Source organism: Vombatus ursinus, unplaced genomic scaffold, assembly GCF_900497805.2.
Source record: "Vombatus ursinus unplaced genomic scaffold, bare-nosed wombat genome assembly UNPS02014778.1, whole genome shotgun sequence".
NCBI classification, from domain to species: domain Eukaryota; kingdom Metazoa; phylum Chordata; class Mammalia; order Diprotodontia; family Vombatidae; genus Vombatus; species Vombatus ursinus.
Genome location: NW_020954556.1, coordinates 36,802,714 through 36,826,488, shown reverse-complemented (window position 1 = coordinate 36,826,488; position 23,775 = coordinate 36,802,714). Strand labels below are relative to the sequence as shown.

At 36.1% G+C, this 23,775-nt stretch overlaps 1 protein-coding gene across 1 annotated transcript in view; it reads right to left on the bottom strand.

Annotated features, from left to right (window-relative positions):
• MTIF2 (mitochondrial translational initiation factor 2) overlaps positions 1-23,559 on the bottom strand; it is a 50,967-nt gene extending 27,408 nt beyond the window's left edge. Inside the window, exons 1-9 of the mRNA XM_027865013.1 lie at positions 23,206-23,559; positions 22,890-23,125; positions 20,382-20,613; positions 19,636-19,756; positions 10,826-10,997; positions 9,844-10,004; positions 8,728-8,904; positions 5,691-5,830; positions 2,475-2,599 (exon numbers count right to left, since the gene is read on the bottom strand). Of these exons, the coding sequence (XP_027720814.1) occupies positions 2,475-2,599; positions 5,691-5,830; positions 8,728-8,904; positions 9,844-10,004; positions 10,826-10,997; positions 19,636-19,756; positions 20,382-20,613; positions 22,890-23,125; positions 23,206-23,559 (1,718 nt within the window). The remainder of the gene's footprint in view (positions 1-2,474; positions 2,600-5,690; positions 5,831-8,727; positions 8,905-9,843; positions 10,005-10,825; positions 10,998-19,635; positions 19,757-20,381; positions 20,614-22,889; positions 23,126-23,205) is intronic.
• Positions 23,560-23,775: the final 216 nt, after the last annotated feature.

The following is a 23,775-nucleotide window of genomic DNA, read 5'->3' as shown; positions in this document are numbered from 1 at the left end:
AACTCAAAAGCTTATGGAAGTGATTGTTGATAAATCAAAATAAATTACTTTGAAAAAAAAGAAAAAAAAAAGGGCAATGATGACAGAGACATTTAAGATACAAACCCTGAAGAAGATAATGACTTCAAAACATATGCAAAGCAAAGCCTCAAAGAAAAACATATCTTGGACATAATTTCAACCAGAACTCCTGGGAGATATGAAATAAGAGTTTAAAAATAAGTTTAAAATCATTTTATAAATAAAATGAGAGTACTAGAGGAGACAGAAAAGAAACAGGTGCCTCCATTTGGGAGAAGGGAGGAGGAATGGAAAAGAAACGAAAGAATTAAAAGGATAATCAACAGCTTAACACAAGAAGTATAAAAACCATGAGAACGTACCAAATAGAAGTTAGTAACTCCATGAGATAACAAATATTAAAACAAAGTCAAAAGACTGAAAAATAGAAGTATAAGATATCTCTTATTAGAAACAACAAACTTAGAAAAGAGTTCAAGGAAAGATAACTTTAGAATCATTGGACTACCTATGAAGGAAGATGCAATCTAGCTCCAGAGAAAGAACTAATAAATAGAAGTACACATAGTATGATTTTTACATATATTTATAAATTTGCATCAAATGGTGGCCTTCTCTAGGGAGGGGAGGGAGGGAAGGAGACAGTTTGGAACTTAAAATGTAACAAAAATAAATAATTTCTTTAAAAAAATGTATCATTGGACTACCTGAAAGCCATAACCAAAACAAAAAGAGCCTAGACATCCTATTTCAAGACATCATAAAAGAAAACTGCTTAGATCTCTGAGAACTAAAGGAAAAAGCGAAAAGAGAAAGAATCCACTGGTCACCTCCTGAAAGAAACCTTAAAATGAAAAGTGCCAGGAACATTATAGACAAAATCCTGAGTTTCTAGGTCAAGGAAAAAATATTGCAAGCAGCCAAAAAGAAAGAATTCAAGTACTTGGGAAAGACAGGAACACACAAGATTTGGCAGCCACCATTATAAAGAAGCTGAGAGCTTAAATTATATATTTCAGTATTGATCAATTATGCTTATTTTTATTCCTCTTTCAAAAACAAAAACCATGTGTCACATGGGACTGGTCTTAGGGTGGGGCAGGGGGAAGGATACATGGAATACTACAATGATGTAAGAAATAGAAAACATCAATAAGAAATATTTAAAACAAAATACAATATTCCAGGAGGCAAAGCATATAGGCTTATAACTTACCCAGCAAAACTGAGTATAATCCTATAGGAGAAAAAAAATAGATCTTTAATGAAATAGAGGACTTTCTAAGCACTCTTGGTGAAAAGCCCAGAATTGAGTTTTGAAATACAAACACAGGAGTCAAGCAAAACAAAAAGGTAAATATGAGCAAGAAATCATAAAGGACTAAACAAGGATAAAATGTTTACATTATAATATAGGGCACAATGTAGAAGTCCATACAAATAAGGAGAAAGGGTTCAGGTGATACTTGAACCTCAATTTCATCTGAACTGGCTAAAAGACGGAAGAATACATTATACACACAGTTGAGTATATAAATGCATTTCACTCAACTGGGAAGCAAGAGGGAAAGGGGAAAAAGGAAAGAGATGAATTCGTCCTAAGGAAGACAAACTCAACTTTAACATAGACAGTAAATTGCAAAAAAGGAAGAAGGAAGGAAAGGAGAAAGGGTAGGAGGGAAGGAAGGTCAACAACAGGTAGATCCCATATACACCAAAATATTCATAGTAGCACTTTCTGTGACAAGAATGAACTGGAAACAAAGTAGATACCTATTGACTGGGGAATGTCTAAACAAACTGTATAAATAAATGTAATGCACTATTACTATTGCATAAGAAATAGTGAATATGAAGAATTCAAAGAAAACACAGGAAGACTTATGAATCAAGCAAAATGAAGTAAACAAAACTAGCAAAGTCATATGCCCAGTAACTACAGCTGTGTAAATGAAGACCAACAAAAACAAAAAACCACCTGAAAGTTGTGTAATAGTAATGACCAAGGTTGGCCCCAAGTGAAGAGTTAAGAAAATGTACCTTCCTCTTTCTTTTGCTATGAAGGGGAATTATGGGAGTCCAACATTGCATATACTATTGGAATTGATTTTGGAGTTTAAGGAATTGGTTTTTTTCTCCTTTTTATTCTCTGTTACAAAGGATAACTTGTTGGTGAGACAGGGATAAATTAAAAATTGAGGTGACATAAAAACCAAAGATACCAATAAATTTTTAAGAGTAGAAATGTTTAGTCAATAATGAAAAATAGTACCACAACCAAATACAATAAGAGGAAATTTAGAATAGAAAAATAGAGCTACATAATATAATTACTACCAAGCATTGGCTTAACTAGAAAGCATAACCAATAAATAGCAAAAATACATATATATGTGTATATATATATACACACACATGTATATGTATGTCTGTACATATATTTGCAATCCTACCCTTTTCCTTTATCTGTTCGAGACTCTACCACTATTGCTTCCACAAGACCAGTGGGATCTCCTTTCAGCTCCAACATCTCTGCAAGAGCAACTGTTGCCTCTGCCAGAGCCATCAGATTGTCACCCTTTAAAAGCAAAAAAAAAATTACTAAAAATTATCTGGGATGCAATTACTCACTATATACCTGTGCTTAAGACAGAAAATACACTAATCTTTAGTATATACATTATACTTTTTCCTCTTAAAGGGTATTCAATTAATTTTTAATTAATTATAAGAACCAATTAAAAAGAAAATTTCTAGAAAGAAAGTCAGCCCAAGGTCAAAAGTTCCAAAAGGAAGCAAGCAACCTATGCCACATTAGTCACTGTTGGTAGATCTCTATAACTCACCACCATACATCCCACCTTTTCTTTTCCTCTACTTTTTTTTATCTTCCTCTCTTTAATCCTTCATATATTCCTAAACCTGCCCTTATCAATCTTCTTTTTGTTTTTATATTCCTAGTGCCTAACACTAAGTAGGTATTTAATAAATGTGTGTTGAATTGTTGAATTTTCTTCCCTCATCATTTCTCCTAACAATAATGTTATTTTACTTCTGTATGGAATTTTATACATTTCAAACTGTTTTCTTTTTTTTAATTTAATTTTTTAAGTCAACAAAAATCTATCTCCTCCACTCTCCCCCAACCCCTTGAATAAGAAAGAAAAACAAAACCCTTGTAAGAAATATGTATGGTCAAGCAAAAACAAATCTTGACACTGGCCATGCCAAAAATATGTCTCCATCTGCTCTCTGAATCCATCACCTCTCTGTCAGGAAGTGGACTGCATATTTCATCATGAGTATTCTGGAATCTGGTCATTGTGTTGATCAGGGTCCTTAAGTCTTTCAAAGTTGTCAAACTTTTCACACATTTCTCATATGAACTTCACAACAAACAAATGAGTTGGCAAAAGGGACTAGTATTATATTCATTTAATATACAAGGAAACTGAAGTTCAGAGAGATTAACTGGTTTACCTAAAGTCACCAATTACTATAGAACTATAACAGGTTTCTCAATTCCTAACTGGGTGTTCTTTCTACTACAGTACCTGCCCATAGTGGGCAGGTAGGTGGCAGAGTGGATAGCCTGATTCCTGAACCTGGAGTCAGGAAGTCCTGAATTCAAATCCAGCCTCAGACACTTACTAGTTGTGTGACCCTGGACAAGTCACTTAACCCTTTTGCCTCAGTTTCCTCATCTGTCAAATGAGGTGGAAAAGGAAATGGCAAACCCCTCTAGTATCTTTACCAAGAAAACTCTAAATAGGGTCACAAAGAATCAGACACGAACGAAACAAGTGAACAACAACAAAATAGTATGGGATGATGAGACTTAGAACTAGTGAGATTGATGACAATGGTTATAAAAAATAACAATAGGGCAAGAATGATGGGTAAATGAAAGGTATTTTAGAAAGTTCAAAGTACTCAGAATCAAAAAACCTGTGGCCACATCTTGGCTTTGCCACTCACTAGCTATGTGTTCTTATTCAAGTTATTTTTCTTCTCTGGGCCTCATTTTTTTCATATATAAAATGAATACGGCTAAGCCAGATAAGCTAAAAGGTCTCCCAAAAAAAGATGCTCTGATTCTTATGATTTGATTAATTCTCACTCAATATACATAGTAAAGGAACTATTTCTATAAGCAGATAGGCAAGTGTTACTTTTCTTCTAAAAAAAAAGGGAGCTGTCTGCTGCTACCCACTATGGAAAAACCAAGTCTCACTGCCAACGCTCATTGGAAATCATCTCTGCCATTCCCTGGGTAGATTCATACATCTGCTACTTATCTAATGTTATCAGAGAAAAAGTCTTATATTTCCAGCTGCCCAAGGCTTCAAAGCTTCACCTCATTATCATAAGCTTGACTGTTGTACTTCATGCAGATCTAAAATATAAATCAAGGAATGTAACAGGAAATTTAAAAATACACTATAGATATGAGAGCTTCTGTAAGAGAGAGACAGGTTTAGTATTAACATAGGAAGTTATTTCTAAACACTTGAGACCCCAGCAAATTTTGGGCAAGTAAAGACAGAATGAGAATTTAATTGTAGGAATATAACTCTGCGTGTATGTGTGAGTGTGTGTGTTCAATGTTAGCTGATGATCAAAAAAAAAAAAGATCTGTTTGCTACAGGCATACAGAGGGCTTCTCAGATGTGAAGGAAATAGCTAATGTTACTTAAAAGCAGTCTCTGATGAATGGAGGACCTACCCTTCACTGTATTTAAGGGGCAAGAAGGGACTAATTAGTTAAGTGAAAAGAAAACTATGGCATGCTCCAAACCTAACAGCAACAGTTACTGAAAGTCAATCAACAACCTATGAAGTATACTCCCTGATTTGTTTCAATCTTCCTAGAATTTCATAAAATATTTTTAGCCTATTATTTCCCTGACCCAAATTTCAATATTTTTATCCTTCACTGAGCCATCACGATAACCCTTGAACAGGAGTTAGAAAATGTGGTCTTTAATCTTAGTTCCAGAATTAAGCAGTATGACCTCAGGTATGTCATTTAAAGTTTCTGAAGCTCAGTGTCCTCAACTGCAAAATGAGGGAAATAAAATCATAGGATTACAGATATAGCTGTGGAAGGGAACTCAGTAGCAATCAAATCCACACTTCTCATTTTAAATATGAGGAAACTAAGGCTTAGAGAGATTAAGTGACTTGTCCTGGGTTGCACGGCAAGTAAGTATCTGAGGTAAAATATGAATCCAGGCAGGCCAATGCCAGTATTCTATCTATTACTCTATGCCTCCTCCACAAAATATTATCAGCTTTGCCTACTTTACAGACTGGTTCTGAAAATCAAACAAGATAATATATATTAGAGCATTTTCAAGGAAGGAAACCAACACCTATTAAGTACCTACTATGTGCCAGGCATTTACAAATATTAGCTCATTTGAGCCTCACAACAACCCTGGGACATCAGTGCTATTATTATCCCCATTTTATAGTTGAGGAAACTGAGTCAAATAAAGGTGAAGTGACTTGCCCAGGATCTGACAGCTAGTAGATCTGGACTCCAGGTAGAGGGCTCTATCTACTGTGCCACCTAACTGCCTTTCAAAACCTTGAAGAGCTATACAAATTTAATGTATTATTATCATCACCTGAATATGGTTATCTCTGAGTTTCTGACAACTTACCTTAAGTGCAGAGATATGTACTGCCTGAACATCACCCCCATACTCTTCACAAACCACATCATAAGTCAACAATTCTTTCTTTACCCTTTCAGGATCTGCTTCTGGTTTGTCACACTTGTTTACAGCAAGAATGATTGGAACTTTTAAAAAAAGAAGAGTTTCAAAAAGGTGAAATGATAAGTGAGTTTACAATACAACTTCCTTCTCTGTCACTTAAGAAGATAAGTCCTCATCCATGATGATTTTCCTTTATTCAGGGGCTTTACAACATTCACTTTGAAGTCTAATGGTGATAGTAAGTATAAAAGTGAGCAATTCTTTACTGACTTTAGCTACTGTTTCTGTTATATTATACACAGCAAAGACGTAAACCAGGGCCTGTGTTTTCAGTAGGAAACCTAGTGAAAATATGAGCTATATCATCTGCAGGTCACTGATTTAATTTAGTCTCTGATTACTTCCCTGGAAACTTCCTAGAGATTTTCAGTACTTAGTAAAACGACAAAGCATGCAAATGCTCTAATTAAAAATAGAGAATCACTAAATTTTAGAGCCAACAAGATCCCCCTAATTTTACAGATACATAAACTGAGGCCCAGAAAGGTAAAGCAATTTGATCAAGGTTTTTTTTGTTTGTTTGTTTTTTTAAGGCTGGGTCTCTCCCTCTCTCAGACAGGCTGGCTGGACATATATAGCAGCCACTCCTGGATGGGTCCCAGTGCTGATAGTTATGGAAGCTCTGAATTGTTCCTAAGTGAGTTTTCCCTCCACAGATAGCATGTCTGCCCTTCACTCCCAGGAGCTTACTACATTAATGAAGAACTTACCGTGGACACCCAATGGACGTTAGCTCTCCTACCGTTCAGAAGTAAGGTCTCCAAGCCTCATTCAGCCTCCCCTGCTAGCAGGGATTAGGGGCATGCACTACCATTCCCACCCAGTTTGATCAAGATGCTAGAGCTCTTAATGGGCATTCACGACAAAAGTCCAGGTCTCATAGTACGTGGTCTAGTGTATACTTTTTTTTTACCAAATAATGCAATCTCATAACATGAAAATGGAAATAGCACTTAAAAGACTAAAACAGAAGTACATTATTGGCAATACATCTAAGTACAACTGAGGGATTCCTCATATGTCTTTAAAAATTATTTCAAAAATTAAGGGTGAGAGAGGATTATACTGTGGGAAGGAGAAAGGGAGAGGCAGAATAGGGTTAATTATCTCACATAAAACAGACAAGAAAAAGCTTTTACAGTGGAGGGGAAGTAGGGGAAGGTGAGAAGGAATGAGTGAATCTTATTCTCATCGGATGTGGCTTAAGGAGGGAATAACAGATACACTCAATTGGGTATGGAAAGCTATCTTACCCTACAGGAAAATAGGGGAGAAGGGGATAAAGGCGGGGGGGATGATAGAGGGGAGGGCAGACTGGGGGAGGGGGTAATGAGAAGCAAACACTTCTGAGGAGGGACAGGTTCAAAAGAGAGAATAAAATAAACGGGGGAGGGGTTGAGGGGGATGAGGAAGAATAGAATGAAGGGAAATATAGTTAGTTTTCCACAGCATGACTATATGGAAGTGTTTCGCATGACTACACAAGTATAACCTGTATCGAGTTGCTTGCCTTCTCAATGAGGGTGGGAGGGGAGGGAGGAAGGGAGAAAATTTGGAACCCAAAGTTTCAAAAACAAATATTGGGGAAAGGGGATTCAGAATGCACACTGTCTTGGGGTTGTGGGAGGGACGAGATGGGAAGAAAATTTGGAACTCAAAATCTTGTGGAAGTGAATGTTGAAAACTAAAAATAAATAAATTAATGAATCTTTTAAAAAATTAAATTAAATTAAATAAATTAAAATTAAAATTATTTCACACTTCTCCCACTACTGTAAGACCCAATATAGGATCAAATGAGATAAGCTATGTGGAAAAAATACTATAAACTTTAAAATCTATTCATCTGTAATGTATTATTTATCCTTATCTGAGAGCAATAGGAATAAAAAACATATAACTATAAAAGCACATATATAAATGTAAATACAAAATACACACACACAATCAGAGATAATTAAGTTCATCTAGACTGAAGAATGTGAAGATTTTCAAATGTTTTAGGCAACCATAATCAGAGACCTTCAAAAAGCTTTCATGAGTCTATGGTCAATCTCATCACGCCTACTGAGAATATGGATCTAAAGTACAGTGTAACTGCTCTCAAGAATCTTAATCCTATAGATTTCACATTAGTAGACCAAAGGAAAAGAATCCATTCCTGTATAGTTTACCCACTGCTTTAATATGTTTATTTACCATCCTCAGTAATACCAGCACTCATTCTTATTTACCTGGCATAATGAATTCTCAATTACATTAATGGAGGGAAGCAGAAACTAAAATAATGCAAAACTGAATAACCCATATATCTAGCATTGAAAAATGTGCCTAGGGCCTTACATTTTAATATGCCTGTGTCACATGTAAATTGTATCCTACTATAAAGGTCTGACTTAAGAGAAACTATGTCTGACTATGTGGGACAGATTTTCTTCATAAATACAGGGAGCTAGTTATCAATAAATCTATTAAGTAGACTCAGATAAGAGTGTGTGCCTGAGATGTCAACAAAGTAAATCCATGAATATTAGAGAAAGGATTGTCCCTAAATTTGGAAACAAGATTTATGACTGCACGGGGATAAATCCCACTAGGAACAATAAAGCAAGCAATGAGAATCAGTATTACCACAGCACTTCCTTCTGGGAAGAGTCTATAATACTTTCACAAAACTAACTCTTTCAAAAGGGAGAATAAGTACCATCCCAATTTTACCAAGGCAAAAGGAGGTCAAGTTATTTCCTATACTTTGCACAGTTAGTAGTAAGCATTCCCTCTAATAAGGCATGAAATTCCTTTTGGGGATTTAGAAGAACAGGTCTGTGACTGGAACGGCCCTCTTAAATTGTGCTAGGTCCATGAACATTTCTACACTTAATCAAATACTGAAGCAAAAACAGTCAATCATACAAAGTACCTTGAGCATTCTGGGCATGCTGAATAGATTCCACAGTTTGTTTCATTACTCCATCTTCTGCTGCCACAACTAAGATGATAATATCAGTGAGGTAAGCACCCCTGGACCTCATTGCTGAAAAGGCAGCATGTCCTGGAGTATCAAGAAATGTTATCTTTTCCCCAGAAGGTAGAGAAACTATGAAAGCAAAATTTCAAAGAGACAAGAAATTAAAAATGCATCATCTTTAATTTAAACAAACACAAGTGCCATTACTGAATGTATTGTACTTGGAAACAAGTAATGATTTGATTTGTTCTAGCAAACAATTAGAATTCAGAGTAGAGATGATAAATTCGCATTAAAAAAAGATGATGAAGCATCAATATCATCTTTACACTGCACATGAAGTATTTTTTGTTATGTAGCATTCTTTAAATTTCAAGCTTACAACAAAATTCAAAAACATGCCTATCTATATTCTGAAGAAAAAAACCTGAATAATCAGGGATAAGAGAAAGAACCTATGTTTCACCTATGTATACCACTCAATTTTAGAAAAAAGAAAGCAATAGCCACATCAATTCCCCGAGTAACACTGTTAACATCTCAGAAACAAAGTTACAAACACATGATCCAACCAGAATTATGTAATGATTTTAAGTTTAAAGTTTATCATACATTTACCTAGACTAGAAAAAGGATTAGAACACTAAATTTACCTCTTACAAAATGTACCTATTTCATGAGTAGCTGGCAAAAGAGAAGTCAGATAGACAGTCCAAATACTGTACTGGTATGCAAATGATGATGAGGATGATAACAAATGCTGTTGTTATTGTTATAGCAATATTTAAATCATGAAAAATTTAAGGAAAAATTTGGACAAGAGTCACTTAAGATAAGAAGGCATTGAAGCAGCAGTGTTCTGCAGTGATGAAGGTGTAGTCCTCATACCAAAGAAATCATGGATTTATCAAAGTATCTAAGCATATTTCATCCAAATCAGTAGTAGGTTTGTGCTTCACTCTGTCCTCTCCATACTTTTAAACTGAAACACTGCATTTCACATTACTGACATATGAAAATTATAAATGGCATGCCTAAGCATATTAAAAGATAATTCTCTGTTCATACCAAGAAAGGCACCAATATGTTGAGTTATGCCTCCAGCTTCCATTGCTGCTACTTGAGTTTTTCGCAGTTTGTCAAGTAAAGTTGTTTTCCCATGATCAACATGACCCATTATGGTAACAACTGGGAACCTTGGGATTAAGAAAGCTGGATCTGCCTCAGGCCTACAATTAATAGCAAAGAATTTTTCATTCCAAAACTGTTAGAAACATTGTATATCCTATATACTTACTGGTTGTCAGTTTGCTCTTTAAATCAACAATGCATAATCATCACTTACACAAACATCACTATACTTCCTTTGCTCTAGATATGAAAGTTATTCATGACCAAAACATGTATGAAATAGTTTGAGAATTCAATTTGTTCATTTTTAGTTAGCATACTTACAACTCCTAACACAGGGGTAAATACCTAATAGATATTCAATATATATTTGCTGAACCAAAATTTTTTATTCAAGAATTATCAATCATACATAAACATATACAATCATACATCAATCATACAAAATGAGAAACACAATCCTCATTCATTTTTAACAATCAAATATATCTTAAAGTAACAATGCTGCTCTAAAATGCTTTGGATACTTGAAATAAGAAAAAATTTACCTTAATATACTAACAGCATTTTCAAGATATAAAGCAATTCCTAAAGCATATGTTGTAAATAACCAAGCCTAGAACGCACTGCCTCATCAACTCCAATTCTTAGAATATCTAGTTTCCTTCCTACATATGGCTTTTCCTTATCCTCTTCAACTGGCTAATGCTTCCCACTAGAATTATCCTGTATTTGCTTTGTATATATTCCTCTATGTACATGAAGTCTTCCTAGGAACATGTAAGCTCCTTGAGAGAAGCAACTTTCCCTGTACCCCCAACATCTAGCACAGAAACCAACATATAGTAAGTATTCAACGAATCCTTGGTAATTGATTGGTGTTTCCATTTTTAAAAAAATATTAAACTTGAGTTTTTACCTTCTCACAGCATCTTTGTTTTCTCTGACTTTATCTTGTTTTAGTCGGGCTCTTTTGTACTTCTTCCCCGATTTTTTTAAAACTTCCTTAATCCAAACATCATCTAGGGGTGACTCAGGCTCAAGTAAGTCAATGTCAAGAGAAGTGTTCAACAGGGCCTCATATACATGATCTAGTGAAAGGGATGATACAGCTTTTAAGAAGAAGAATAAAGTACTACTATGTTCAATTTCATCAATACTTATTTTAAAAGCCCATAGACACAAGTGCATTGGGCTAGGCACCAGAAAGGAGGCAAAGTTTAACCACAACAAGGTAACTACTCACAAGAATCTTAAGGTTCAGAAGGGAGACAAGACATGAACACAGATCACTATAACACACAGAGCTATCTGTTAAGTCCATTAGAAAGATTAAAAAAAAATATTGTGTCTCTACCAATAAGATTATAAGTAAATGCTTTCTGGATGAGACGGCACTTGAGATGAGCCTTAAGGGATCGGTAGAGGAATTCAACAGTCAAAAAAGAAAAAAGACGAGAATTCCAGTCATAGGAAAACAACCTGAGCAAAAACGCAGAGAAAAAGCTGGGAGTGTATTCAATAGTTAGTGAGTATTATGGTTTGACTGGGGCACAGAGTATGAGAAAGGGACTAATTTGAAATAAGGTTGAAAATCAAGACAGTGACAGTTTGTGAAGGGTCTTGAATTCCTTGACAAAGAAATATGAACTTTATTTGGTAAGTGATAGAAACCACTGGACATTTTGGGGTAGAAATCATATAATAAGATCTACACATAAGAAAGATTCATCTAAGGTTGTATAAAGGATGGATTGACAAGATGAAAGAGTAAAAGCAGGAAGATCTTTAAGGAGATTATTATAATAGTTTGGTCAGGTGGTAAAATAGACCTAGGCTTTGATGATGTCAAGGGGAATAGACTGGAGGAGACAAATTTGAATGCTGTGGAGACTGGGTAACTATCTAGAAATAAAAAGTAAAGAAAAGAGTGGAAAATAACATCAAGGTTTCGAACATTAATGACTTGGGTGAATACTGGCATCTGACAGAAATAGTGAAGTCATTAATGAAAATATGAAAACGTTAAGCATTAGTGTCCTTTTGAAATACCTAAAAGCATAGAGTGCACAATTGATAAATGTTACTAAACATGGTGATACTCATACAGGCTTTTACAAGTACACTAAAAATGGGGTGGATATTCTGGAGAATAATTTGTAACTATGTCCAAAAGACTATAAAACTGTGCATACCCGTTGATCCAGCAATACCACTGCTAGGCCTATATCCCAAAGACATCCAAAAAAAGGGAAAAGGAACCATTTGTACAAAAATATTTATAGAAGCTCTTTCTGTGGTGGCTAAGAATTAGAAATCGAAGGAATGCCCATCAATTGGAGAATAGCTAAACAAGCTGTGGTATACAATTGTAATAGAATATTATTGTGCGATAAGAAATGACAAGCAGGATGATTTCAGAAAAACCTGGAAAGACTTACATGAACTGATACAAAAAAAACCAGGAGAATGTTGTACATAGTTAATAGCAATAATGTTCAATAAAGAACTATGAATGACTTAACTATTCTCAGTAATACAATGATCTAAGACAATCTCAAAGCACTAACAGTGAAACATATTATCCACCTCCAGAGAAAGAATTAATATTGTTGGGATATAGACTGATGCTATTTTTCACTTTTTTTTAAATTTTTTTCTTTTATTTGAGTCTTCTTGTACAAAATGACTACTATAGGAATGTTTTTCATAATTGCATATGTATAACCTATATCTAATTACTTGCCATCTCAGAGCGGGGGGAAGGGAGGGAGGGAGGGATAGAATTTGGAACTCAAAACTTTAAATAAAAATGTTCAAAAAAAATTGGAAAAAAATAAAATAAACCAAATTTGAGATGATGATGTTCCATTGGACTTAGCAAACCTTTCAGACCTGATCTACCAATACTAATTATAGGACCATTACAGATACAGCTTTATTACAGGACGTTCTGCATAATTTTTCTTTGTTGATTCTGTGTATTTGTTTTCTCCATTAATCTAAGATTTGCATGTAAAAAATTACAATGTGTTTTATAGATGTTATGTTTAGGTTGAATGCTGATTTTCTAACCACTATCATGACATTGTGGTTACAAGGGTTCTAAGATGAGCAATCAGTAAGTATGTTGGAGGAGGAAGCAGTACAGCTCAGCTCTCCCCCAAAAGTACTCCAACAAAGATCTATAAAAAGAAACCAGATCAAGTAGTGGTCAAGAAACCCAAGGAAGCATCACAGTGATCATCATTTTCCCAGTCAACATAAGGAGAAAAATAGAGGCCCACAAGTACCAGACACTGGATCTAGCAAGGAAGACACCAGCAGAGCCTTCAGTAAGGAAACTAAAGTAGGAACTACAGCTGTGCACAAGGGCAAGTAGTCCTGATACTGTGTTCTCTGTGTAGTGAGTTTGATGCTATGTAGGGAATAGGAAGAAGAGCTAACTGGAAGGTCTGTTCTGAATACCCTAGAGCTGCATCAAAGATCCTGCAGGATTTAGGAGAGAACATGTAGCCACAATATGTCAAAGAATAGTCTCAGGCCGTGTATTGAGCATGACCCCGGAATGGAGTACTAAATTCATCCCAAAGCTTGGCCTGAATCTTGCAGCTAACTAACCAGGGCAAGGAGCTCAGGCCAAGGGAGAGCCTACAGTTCTGTCTCTCTGAAACTGCAAAGCCTTCCAATTAGTTTACAAGGGGATGGGGCCAGGGGCAGTTGACAAGAGCTACAACCAGGGGCAAGCCATACGAGTAAGAAGCTTGCAAAACTCAGATTAGGAGTACAACAATACATTTTTACACTAGATCAGACCACTTTGAGCACACTGAAAGCTTGCAAATCCCCAAACTAAGCTATTCCAAAGAACCTTAAAGAAAACAGTACTTAATACCCAGAAGAGCAGCAAGATCTCAGAAAACACAAATCAGGAAAGAAACAAGGCCCAGACATTCTCTCCAGAACTGCAAAGAGCTTGGCCCTAACTAAAAGCCTTAATTGCAGGAGCAAGGGTAAAATAATAAGTAAATAAACAAAAAAGAATCTCACCATAAAGAACTATTATGACAGCAAATCTCAAGACACAAACCCTAAGAGAATGATTTCAAACATCTACAAGCAAAGCCTCGAGGAAAAACACAGCTTGGGCAGAAGTTTAGCTAGAATTACTAAAAGAAATAAAATAAGACTTTTTAAAAAGATTTTTTAAAAGATTTTATAAATTAAATAAGAATTTTAGAGAGAACTGGAAAAGAAATGAGTGCTTTCATGGAAAGATTCTGAAGAATTAATAGCGTAGTATTAGAGGTAACCTTACCCATGCAATAGATTTCTTGAAAATTAAAACAGATAAAATAGAAGTTAATGACTCCATGAGACAAGAAATATTAAAACAAAGTCAAAACACTAAAAAAGAGGAAAAAGTATAAGATCTCAAGTCAAAAACAACTGACCTGGTAAACAGATAAAGAAGAGATAATTCAAGAATTATTGGGCTACCTGAAAGCCACAATCAGAAAAAGATCTTGGATATAAAATTTCAAGAAATCATAAATGAAACCTGCACAGACATATTAGATCAAGAGGACAAAGTTAAAATAGAAAGAATTCATCAGTCACCTCTTGACAGAAATCACAAAATAAATGCCACAGCCAAAATCCAGAGCTTCCAAGTCAAAAAATACTACAAGCAGCCAGAAAGAACAAGTTTAAGACCCACAGTTAGACTCACACAAAATTTAGCAGCTGTGACAATAAAGGAGCAAAGAGCTTGGAATGACACTCCAGGAAGCAAAAGTTATAAACTTATAACCAAGAATAACCTACCTAACAAAATTGGGTATAATCTTACAGGATCTTTAATGAAATAGAAAACTTCCAAGCATCCCTAATGAAAAGACAAGAGTGGAATAGAAACTCTGACATAAAAACAAAATAGCAAGAGAAATAGCAAAAGGCAAATACAAGTGATCAACTGGAAGGGATTTAACAGGGATGAAGTGTTTTATATTTTAAGAAGAGATAGGATGCAACTGTCCTCCCAGAACCCTAATGTCATTAAATAAGACAGCATGCCTTGGAATGGTTTTGTTATGTTTGATGATCTTACAGAAGAAAGGAAATGAAGGGGGAAAGGAATACCATAGAGAAAAAATGGGAATGAAGGGTGGGGGAATTTATCCCAAACAATTGTAGTAAACAAACAGAAGACTATACAAAGAAGCAGCAAGGGCTAAGGGAAGCAGGTAACACTTGGACCTCACTTTCATCCAAAATGATCACAAAAGGGGTGATACAAACACACACACACAGAGTTGGATGTAAAAATACATTTAACTCAACAGAGACACAGGAGAAAACAAGAAAGGGGCATAAGAATGGAGACTCAGGGAAGGGTTAGTCATGAGTATAACAAATTAACTTTAGAGAAAAGATGGAAATATTTAGCAAGTAAGGTTTTAAAGGTAGTAGTAGTAGTAGTAGCAGTAGTAGTAGTGGTAGTAGTACCATTTTTATATAGCACCTACATATATAGTATAAGTACATATAATACATAATTGTAATAAGATGATTATATATAATTATTTATTATACATGATATATAATGCATACATGTGTTATATATTACATATATATATGCTGCCTATATAGCAAGGCACTGTGCTAAGCCCTTTACAAATATCACCTCACTTGATCCTTACAAAAACTCTAGGATGTAGTTGCTATTATTATCCCCATTTTACAGTTGAGGAAACTGAAGTAGATAGAGGTTAAGTGACTTGCCCAGAGTCACATAGCTAGTAAGTATCTGAAACTGGATTTGAACTCTGGAAGATGACTCTTCCTAACTCCAGGTCTGGCACTCTATCTGCTGTACCACCTAGCTGCCACAGACATAGATAAACAGTAAAACTATATTTTACTGAAAGGTAAAAGAGATAATGAATTAATATCAACACTTAACATGAATGCATCAAATAAAACAGCATTTAAATACTTAAAAGTGAACAAATATTTAACTTAAAGGAAATTCTAAATGAGTTACAGGGAAAAATATAAAGTAAAACCATAATAGCAGAACACCCCAATGTACTCCTTTCAGACCCAGACAAATCTAACCAAAAACAAACCAACCAACCAAAAAGAAAGACATTAAGGATCTAAATAGAATTTCAATAAAGTTAGATATGATAGATCGCCATAATTTCTGAATGGAAATAAAAATGAAAGAGAGAAAGGTTATATATGTACAGCATAAAAACCTCACAAATAAATGCAGAAATTCAGAAATACTAAATATATCTTTCCTGACCACACTACAATAAGAATTTTATTTAAAAAAAAATTATTAAGGAAAGGACTAAAGATTAATTTGAGACTAACAATTTTAAAGAATTGGTGGGTCAAAGAATAAATCATAGAAACAAGAGATAATTTTGTTAAATATGACAATAATGGGATAATATATTAAAATTATTGGGATGTAGCCAGGGCAGTCATTAGGGGAAAATTTATATCTCTAAATACTTTCATCAATAGGAGACAGAAAAAGCAGATCAATAAATTGCCCATGCAACTTAAAAAACCAGAAAACCAACAAATCTTAAAATCCTAATTCACCACCAAAATAGAAATTCTGAAAATCAAAGAAAAGATGAACAAATCTGAAAACCAAACAAACAAAAAAAAGCACTGAAAGAATAAATAAAATTGAGTTTTTTTTTTAACTCACATGCATTGAAATGTGAAGCATTTCGAGAGTGGGGAATACACAACCCCATTTCTCTTGGCTTATTGCAACTCTACCAATCTCACTGTTAAACAAAATACTGGCTCACATAAGACTATTTTTATTGAAAAGCTATTGTTTTACTTGAGTTCAAATCTGGTCTTAGACACTTGACACTTACTACCTGTAACCTATCAAGTCACTTGATCCCAACTGCCTCATCAAAAAAAAAAGCTGCTGCTGTTTTAAGGTTTAGGTTTTGTTTCTTCCTGTTTCAACAATCTGCATTATGAGTCACTGTTTTTCTATAAAGAATTTAAATCAGAAATATACCAATAAAACAGTTTACAATTTGATTTCCTAACTTATTTTATCATCCCAATCGGATGATTAAAATATTTTCATGAACATAATGACAGAAGAGGAAAAATTACAAAGCACATTCCTAACTGGGAATCTGGCTCCAATGCTGTCCTTGCCAAGCAAAAACTACAAAACTATATTATAGGTGAAAATGTTATTGGGGCAGCTAGGTGGCGTAGAAGACAGAGCACCAGCCCTGAAGTCAGGAGGACCCGAGTTCAAATCTGGCCTCAGACCAAACACTTGACACTTAGTAGCTGTGTGACGCTGGGCAAGTCACTTAACCCCAATTGCCTTAAAAAATAAAATAAAATGTTATCGTAAATTTGTTCTGGCATTTCCAAAAACAAATCTTACTGTCCTACAGAAAGAAGTGTTCTTTCACCTTTCTAACGCTAATTCCTCTCTTATGCCCTTGATCTCATCTCTTCCTGCTACTCATAGGACTCGATCTAGCAATTATCTTGCTCTGTCTCACTCCTTTCCTCTGCCTACAAATATTGTCAAGTACCCTTTTTAAAAAAAGGTGAACTTTCCTTAAACCCTATTACTCTAACTACCATCCTCTTTCCTTTCTTTCACCAACAAATGTCTCAATAGAGAAGTCATCACTTCCTGGTCTTTACATCGTCATTCCTCAATCCTTCCAAACCAGCTTCTGTTCCAGATCCTCCAGTGAAACGGCTTTCTTAAAGTTAAAGGTCAATCACCTCATAATTGCCAAAGACAATGGCCTTTTCTCAGATCTTCCTTGACCCTGTTTGACACTGTTTAACACTCTTTCCTTCTTTGGTTTCCATTATATTACGCTATTCTAGTTCTCTTCCTCCTTCTCTGCCTTCTTTCCTACCTCCTCATCCCTAATTCCCTAAACGTGAGTATTGCACAATGGTCTGTCCTCAGCCCTCCACTTTTTCCTTTGGTGATCTCTACTGCTATGATTTCAAAATTATGTTCTTTCAACTGACTTCCAAATATATAGCTTCACTCCTCACCTCCTGAGCACCAAGCTGCCTTCTCTATATCTCCAACTGGATAGTCCTGCCACCACCTAAAATTCACCATTTCCACAACTTTTTATTTTATTCCACAAACCAGCCCTTTCTCTTAACTTTCCCACTTAGAATCTTAGCATTTAAAGCTAAAAAAAAACAATTATTGCAAATATCACCATATTCCTAGGCACCCAGACTTAAAACTACAGAGTCATCTTTGATTCTTTCCTTTGATTCTTTCCTCACATGCCATTCCTAAGTCAGTTGACAAGTCCTGTCAATTCTCTCTGAAATAACCCCTTTTGCATCCTCTCTTTTCCATTCACAATGCCATGACCCTAGGGCAAGTTGTCATCCCCTGTGGCCTGGACTACTAACTGATCTCTAATTCATCCTTTATGCAGGTGACAAAGCCATCTTTCAAATATGCAGGTCTGACCAACTACTTTCATTGTTCAAAGACCTTCATTAATGCCCTATCCTGGTAGTCGAGGTCTTCAATCATTCAAGTCCTAGTTCATATGAAGCCAAAAAAGAATTATCATTCTCATCCTGCTCTCATATACCTCCATATATACTTGTGAAGGTAATCCCTCTACCTACATCTGAAACACATTCCGTCTATGTAACTCCCCATACTGAAATCTTTTTTTCCTCAAGTCCCACCTTCTCCATGAAGACCTCCCTGATACTTCATCACTCTCATTAAGCAGTTACCCCTCTTTCCTCAATCTCTCATTGTTGTGCTCAATTAACTCCTCATATGGAGGATCAGATCTTTCATCTGTATCTCATCAGATCCTTTACTGTATTACACAGTGATCTGTGTATACCTCTTACCCTTATACTATTAGCAACTTGAGGGAAAAGGCTATATCATCTTTTAACTTATTAACCCCAGGACCTAATAGAGTTTATTGCACATAGTAGGTGCTTAATAAATGTTTATGGAATATTGAATCAATGAAGGAAAAAAATGGATGAGAAAAAGCATACAGGAATATCAAACACAGTCTTTGGCCTCATTTCAATAATCTACATCAATTTCTAAGAAAGGTTAAAGAAGTAAAAATATTTGTTCTTATTTTGCTAAAGACAGAAAACTGTATGTGGCAATCTGTCCTAGGATTAATTGTTTATTTATTAATAATTTATTTATTTTTAATTTTCAACATTCATTTCCAAAAGATTTTAAGTTTTAAATTTTCTCCTCCTCCCTCTCTGTCCCTCTCCCCAAGATGGCATGCAATCTGATATAGGCTCTACTTATATGTTCATATTAAGCATATTTTCACATTAATCATGATATAAAGAATTAGAACTAATGGGAGGAACCACGAGAAAGAAGAAATGAAAGAAAACAAGAAAAAGAGAGCAAATAGTATGCTTCCATCTGCGTTCAAACTCCATAGTTCTTTCTCTGGATGTGGACAGCATTTTTCATCGTGAGTCTTTTGGATTTGTCTTAGACACAGGATTAATTATGACCCATAACCTGAAGAAGTCTAGAAAACACTTAAACACGTTATTCTTTAAACTATATTCTATTTTTCATCCTTGATTGTCTCAATTTAATGATAAATAAACACTAGCTCTCCAGTATTCTTGGCTTTCTTTTCCTTTCAAAGACATCTGGCTCACCTATGTCTTTATTCATAGATCTGGCAAGGTCTTCAACACTCATTCCATTCCATACCTCTACCTCCTGCTGTTCCTTTTTAGAGTTCTTCCAAGGTAACTTAGATTTCTGTGGTCTTTCTCCCTATAAAAAAAGAAGAATATAAAAGAAGAAAGAAATCTAAGTGGCACAATTAGATTATTTGTGGCTTATCTTTTTTTCATACAATAGCTACTAAATTCTTTTCAAATATATATTTTCACAAATAATTTGATCTTCAGGCTGAAAGTGACATGTAACAATATTAATTTAAGACAACATATACTGTTTTTAATGTAATAAAATGGCAGCCTGGTAGCAGACAGTGATGGACTTGAAATCAGGAGAAACCTGGGTTCAAATCTTGTTTCTGAAAATTACTGGCTGTGTGACCATGGGAAGGTTAACTTTCTGAGGTCCATTACTCTCATCTGCAGAATGGGTATAATAATTCTGAAAATAAAAGGTTATTGAGAGAATCAAATGAAATAATATATAAAGTTTTGTAAATTTTGAAGCACTATATTAATGCCAATTATTATCAGTATTTCTGGCCAATTGAAAATTCTCTTCTTCTCCCTACCCCCACCAAAAAATATCACTTAGTATGCAGCATTTATAAATAAGGAGTCTTTAAATAACAAAATATTCAAAATTATTTTAAGAATGGCACTGGGTACTTTTATCTTAGCATTAACAATAAAGTGACTATTAAACAGATGTTGAGTACCTTCTTTAAACTTAAAAGCCTACACGGTGATAAAGCAACATTGATGAACGTGTCTGTTTGCCAGGATTGTGGTACACACAGGGTAGTATGCACAGGGTAAGTGAAGGAGGGCACAAGCTTCCATTGTACCAAACAAACTCTTCTTCGACACAGAATATGCAGCTGCCTGTAAGCGCTGGGAAACAGCATCAGATTTTCCAACTTCAGTATTATTCCTATGTTCATTTTCCTCCTATAAAAAATGTTTTAAAATCAACACAGATCTGAAATATCTGTTAATGTAAACAAGACATTTCTCATACATCAACTGCAGTAGATATTTATGCAGTTTCATTTTGAAAATACATTTCTAACAAATATCTTCTAATATGATGGCTCTTCACACCAAACAGATTTACTTTGGTAATTCATTTTTTTCTAGGCTCATTCTAAAATCACAAGTCACCACCCTGTTTACTTCTGGATCTTTTACTAGGTTTTCAAAAACCTCCTACGTTTTCCCCAACCCAAGAAACTTACAAGAAATATCTTCCTTAATATCTAAGAAATAAAGCCATTAAGATTTAGATCTATTCAGTAAATATATGATAATATACAAACAAGAGAAAAGAACAAAATATGAATTATAGGAAAAATAATTAGGTAAGAACTGCTTACGGAGGTGCCAAAGAGCTGTGGGCATTTCAGAATGATCACAGTAGGCCACAACTAGTTGAGGAAGTCATTTTTTTTAGGCAATTGGGGTCAAGTGACTCTCCCAGGGTCACACAGCTAGTAAGTGTCATGGGATTGGTTGGAGGCTGGATTTGAACTCAGGTCCTCCTGACTTCAGGGCCGGTACTCTATCCACTGCGCCACCTAGTTGCCCCAAGGAAGCCTTCTTTTAAAATGACAAGTTTTAGGGCAGCTAGGTGGTGCAGTGGATGGAGTACCGGCCCTGAAGTCTGGAGGACCTCAGTTCAAATCTGGCCTCAGACCAAACACTTGACACTTACTACCTGTGTGACCCTGGGCAAGTCACTTGAACCCAACTGCCAAAAAAAAAAAAAAAAAAAAGGAAAGTTTTAAGGCAATCGTTGAAGGAAGAAATTGTCACAGATTAGTAAAGAGAAAGAGGTAAGCATTTGAAGCAGGAAAAACTATATAATCAAAAATGCAGTTACGAACTAGAAAACATGTTTTAGAATAATAACAGCTAACATTTACATAGGTTCTTTGCGCTTTACAAATATCTCATTTTGCCGTCTGGATAACATTGGGAAGTAAATGCTATTATTACCTTCATCTTACAAATAACAAAACTGAGACACACAGAGATAAATGGTTTGCCCAAGGTCAGTCAACTACTAATTGTCTGAGGTTGGATTTGAATTTAGGTCTTCTGGATTTCAGGTACAATCAATAAGCATTATAAAATGGCTATCACCACAGAAATTTATTGTTTGGAAGGCACTTGAAGAATCAACTAGTCCAGGGGTTCTTTTTTTTCCTTTTTAAAATTTTCACATTAATCTTAATTTTTATTTTCAGTTCCAAATTCTCTCCTTCCCTTCACCCCCTACTTCAGCCATTAAGAAGGTAGGAAAAATGAAACCCATTATATACCTGAAAAAAACAAAAGCCAAAAAAAATTCAATCTGCCTTCAGAGTTCATCAGTTCTCTCTCTGAAGGTGGACAACATTTTTCATCATGAGTCTTTTGGAAATGTCATGTAGCCCAGGGGTTCCTTAACCTGGGGTCTTCAAACTTGGTGGTTTTTGTTGGGTTTTTTGTTTTGGTTAGGTTTGTTTTTACTATTTTTATAACTGTATTTCAATATAACTTTTCCACTGCAATCCTATGTGTTTTATTTGGAGTTGTTTTTTTTTTAAGGTTATCCTGAGGCATCCATGGCCTTCGGGTTAAGAATCCCTGGATCTGGGGGCAGCTAGGTGGATAGAGCACCAGCTCTGGATTCAGGAGGACCTGAGTTCAAATCCGAGGTCAGACACATCACACTTACTAGCTGTGTGACCCTGGGCAAGTCACTTAACCCCAATTGCCTAGCCTGTTCTAGTCCAATTGCCTCATTTTACAAATGGGAAACCCAGCTCCTATTAAGTTACTAAGCTAATGACCAAGCAGAACAAAACCTACGTTTCTTGACTACCAGTCCACGGCTCTTTACACACAACTGTGTTCATTTAAACGATAATAGGGCAATTTGGTTGGAAAAACAGAAGCGGCAAAAAGGCACAGATAAGTGTTGGCGTTGGGAGTCAGGGAGTTCAAACCCGGCCTGGGCAAGTCACAACCTCTCTCAGCCCATTTCCCCATCTGTAAAATGGGGACAATAACAGCACCTATTTCCCAGGGTTGTTGTGAGGACTGAATATGAGATAACGTAGGTAAAGCGCCTCGCAAACCTTGAAGTGCTATATAAATGCTATTCTTATTACTGTTGTTATTCCCAAAAACATCAGCGGACAGAACGTTTGGGACTTCCACCCGAAATATTTTTGTCTGACCTTAAAGATAATGGGGAGCCAAGCAATTTGGGATGTGTGTGGAGGCGTGTTACTCGGCACTGACGTCCAGGGTGGATCAGAGGCCCCTGCAAGGACCAGGGTCCATGACGCAAGGTGACAGTGATCGCGGGATCAAGTTCACGGAGATGCGAACACACGCAAGGGGCAGGTCGATGTCCCGAGATCTCACGAAATGAGCATGGTGTCCGGCAAGGGCAGCAGCAGTGAAGCCGACCCTACTCACGGAGAGATGGAGGAGGCGAACAGAGATGTCGTTTTGAAGCCGGCGGGACAAGCTCCAGAATCCCCTTCCGGCGCCCGAACAAGCTGCCAGTCCGTCCTTTATTGTGTCCCCAAGCCCTCTTCCTGCGGAAGCCGGAAGCTCTGCCGCCTCTAGGGGAGATGTCTTTCCTCTGCCTGTGCTCGGGACGCGCGTGCGCATGCGCGTGCGTATTCCTGGGAACTCCCACCGGCTGTCAGTTCCTGCTGTCTTAACATCCTGTTCCCTCTGCTCTCTGGGAGTCCTTAATCTATCTCTCCCACCCCAGACCTTCACCATCTTTCTCACCCTCCGTTGCCCTGTCAGGATCAGTTTGCTCCGCTGAGGTGTCTTCCTCCTTTGATTGTGAGCTCGTTGAGAGCAGGGACTGTCTTTTGCCTTTTCTTCCATCACCAAGGCTTAGCACGTAGTACTAGGCATCCAATAAATGCTTATTGACTGACTTGTAATTTCCACCTGGCTCTGCTCCTGGGGCCAAATAGAACCTCTAACCCCCTTCTAAGTGACAGGTCTTCAAAAAAAAAAGATAGCAAAAATGCTTCTCTCCTTCACGTTGAATATCCAGTTCCTGGAACCCACTTTTATAATGCATGATCTCTAGTTGCT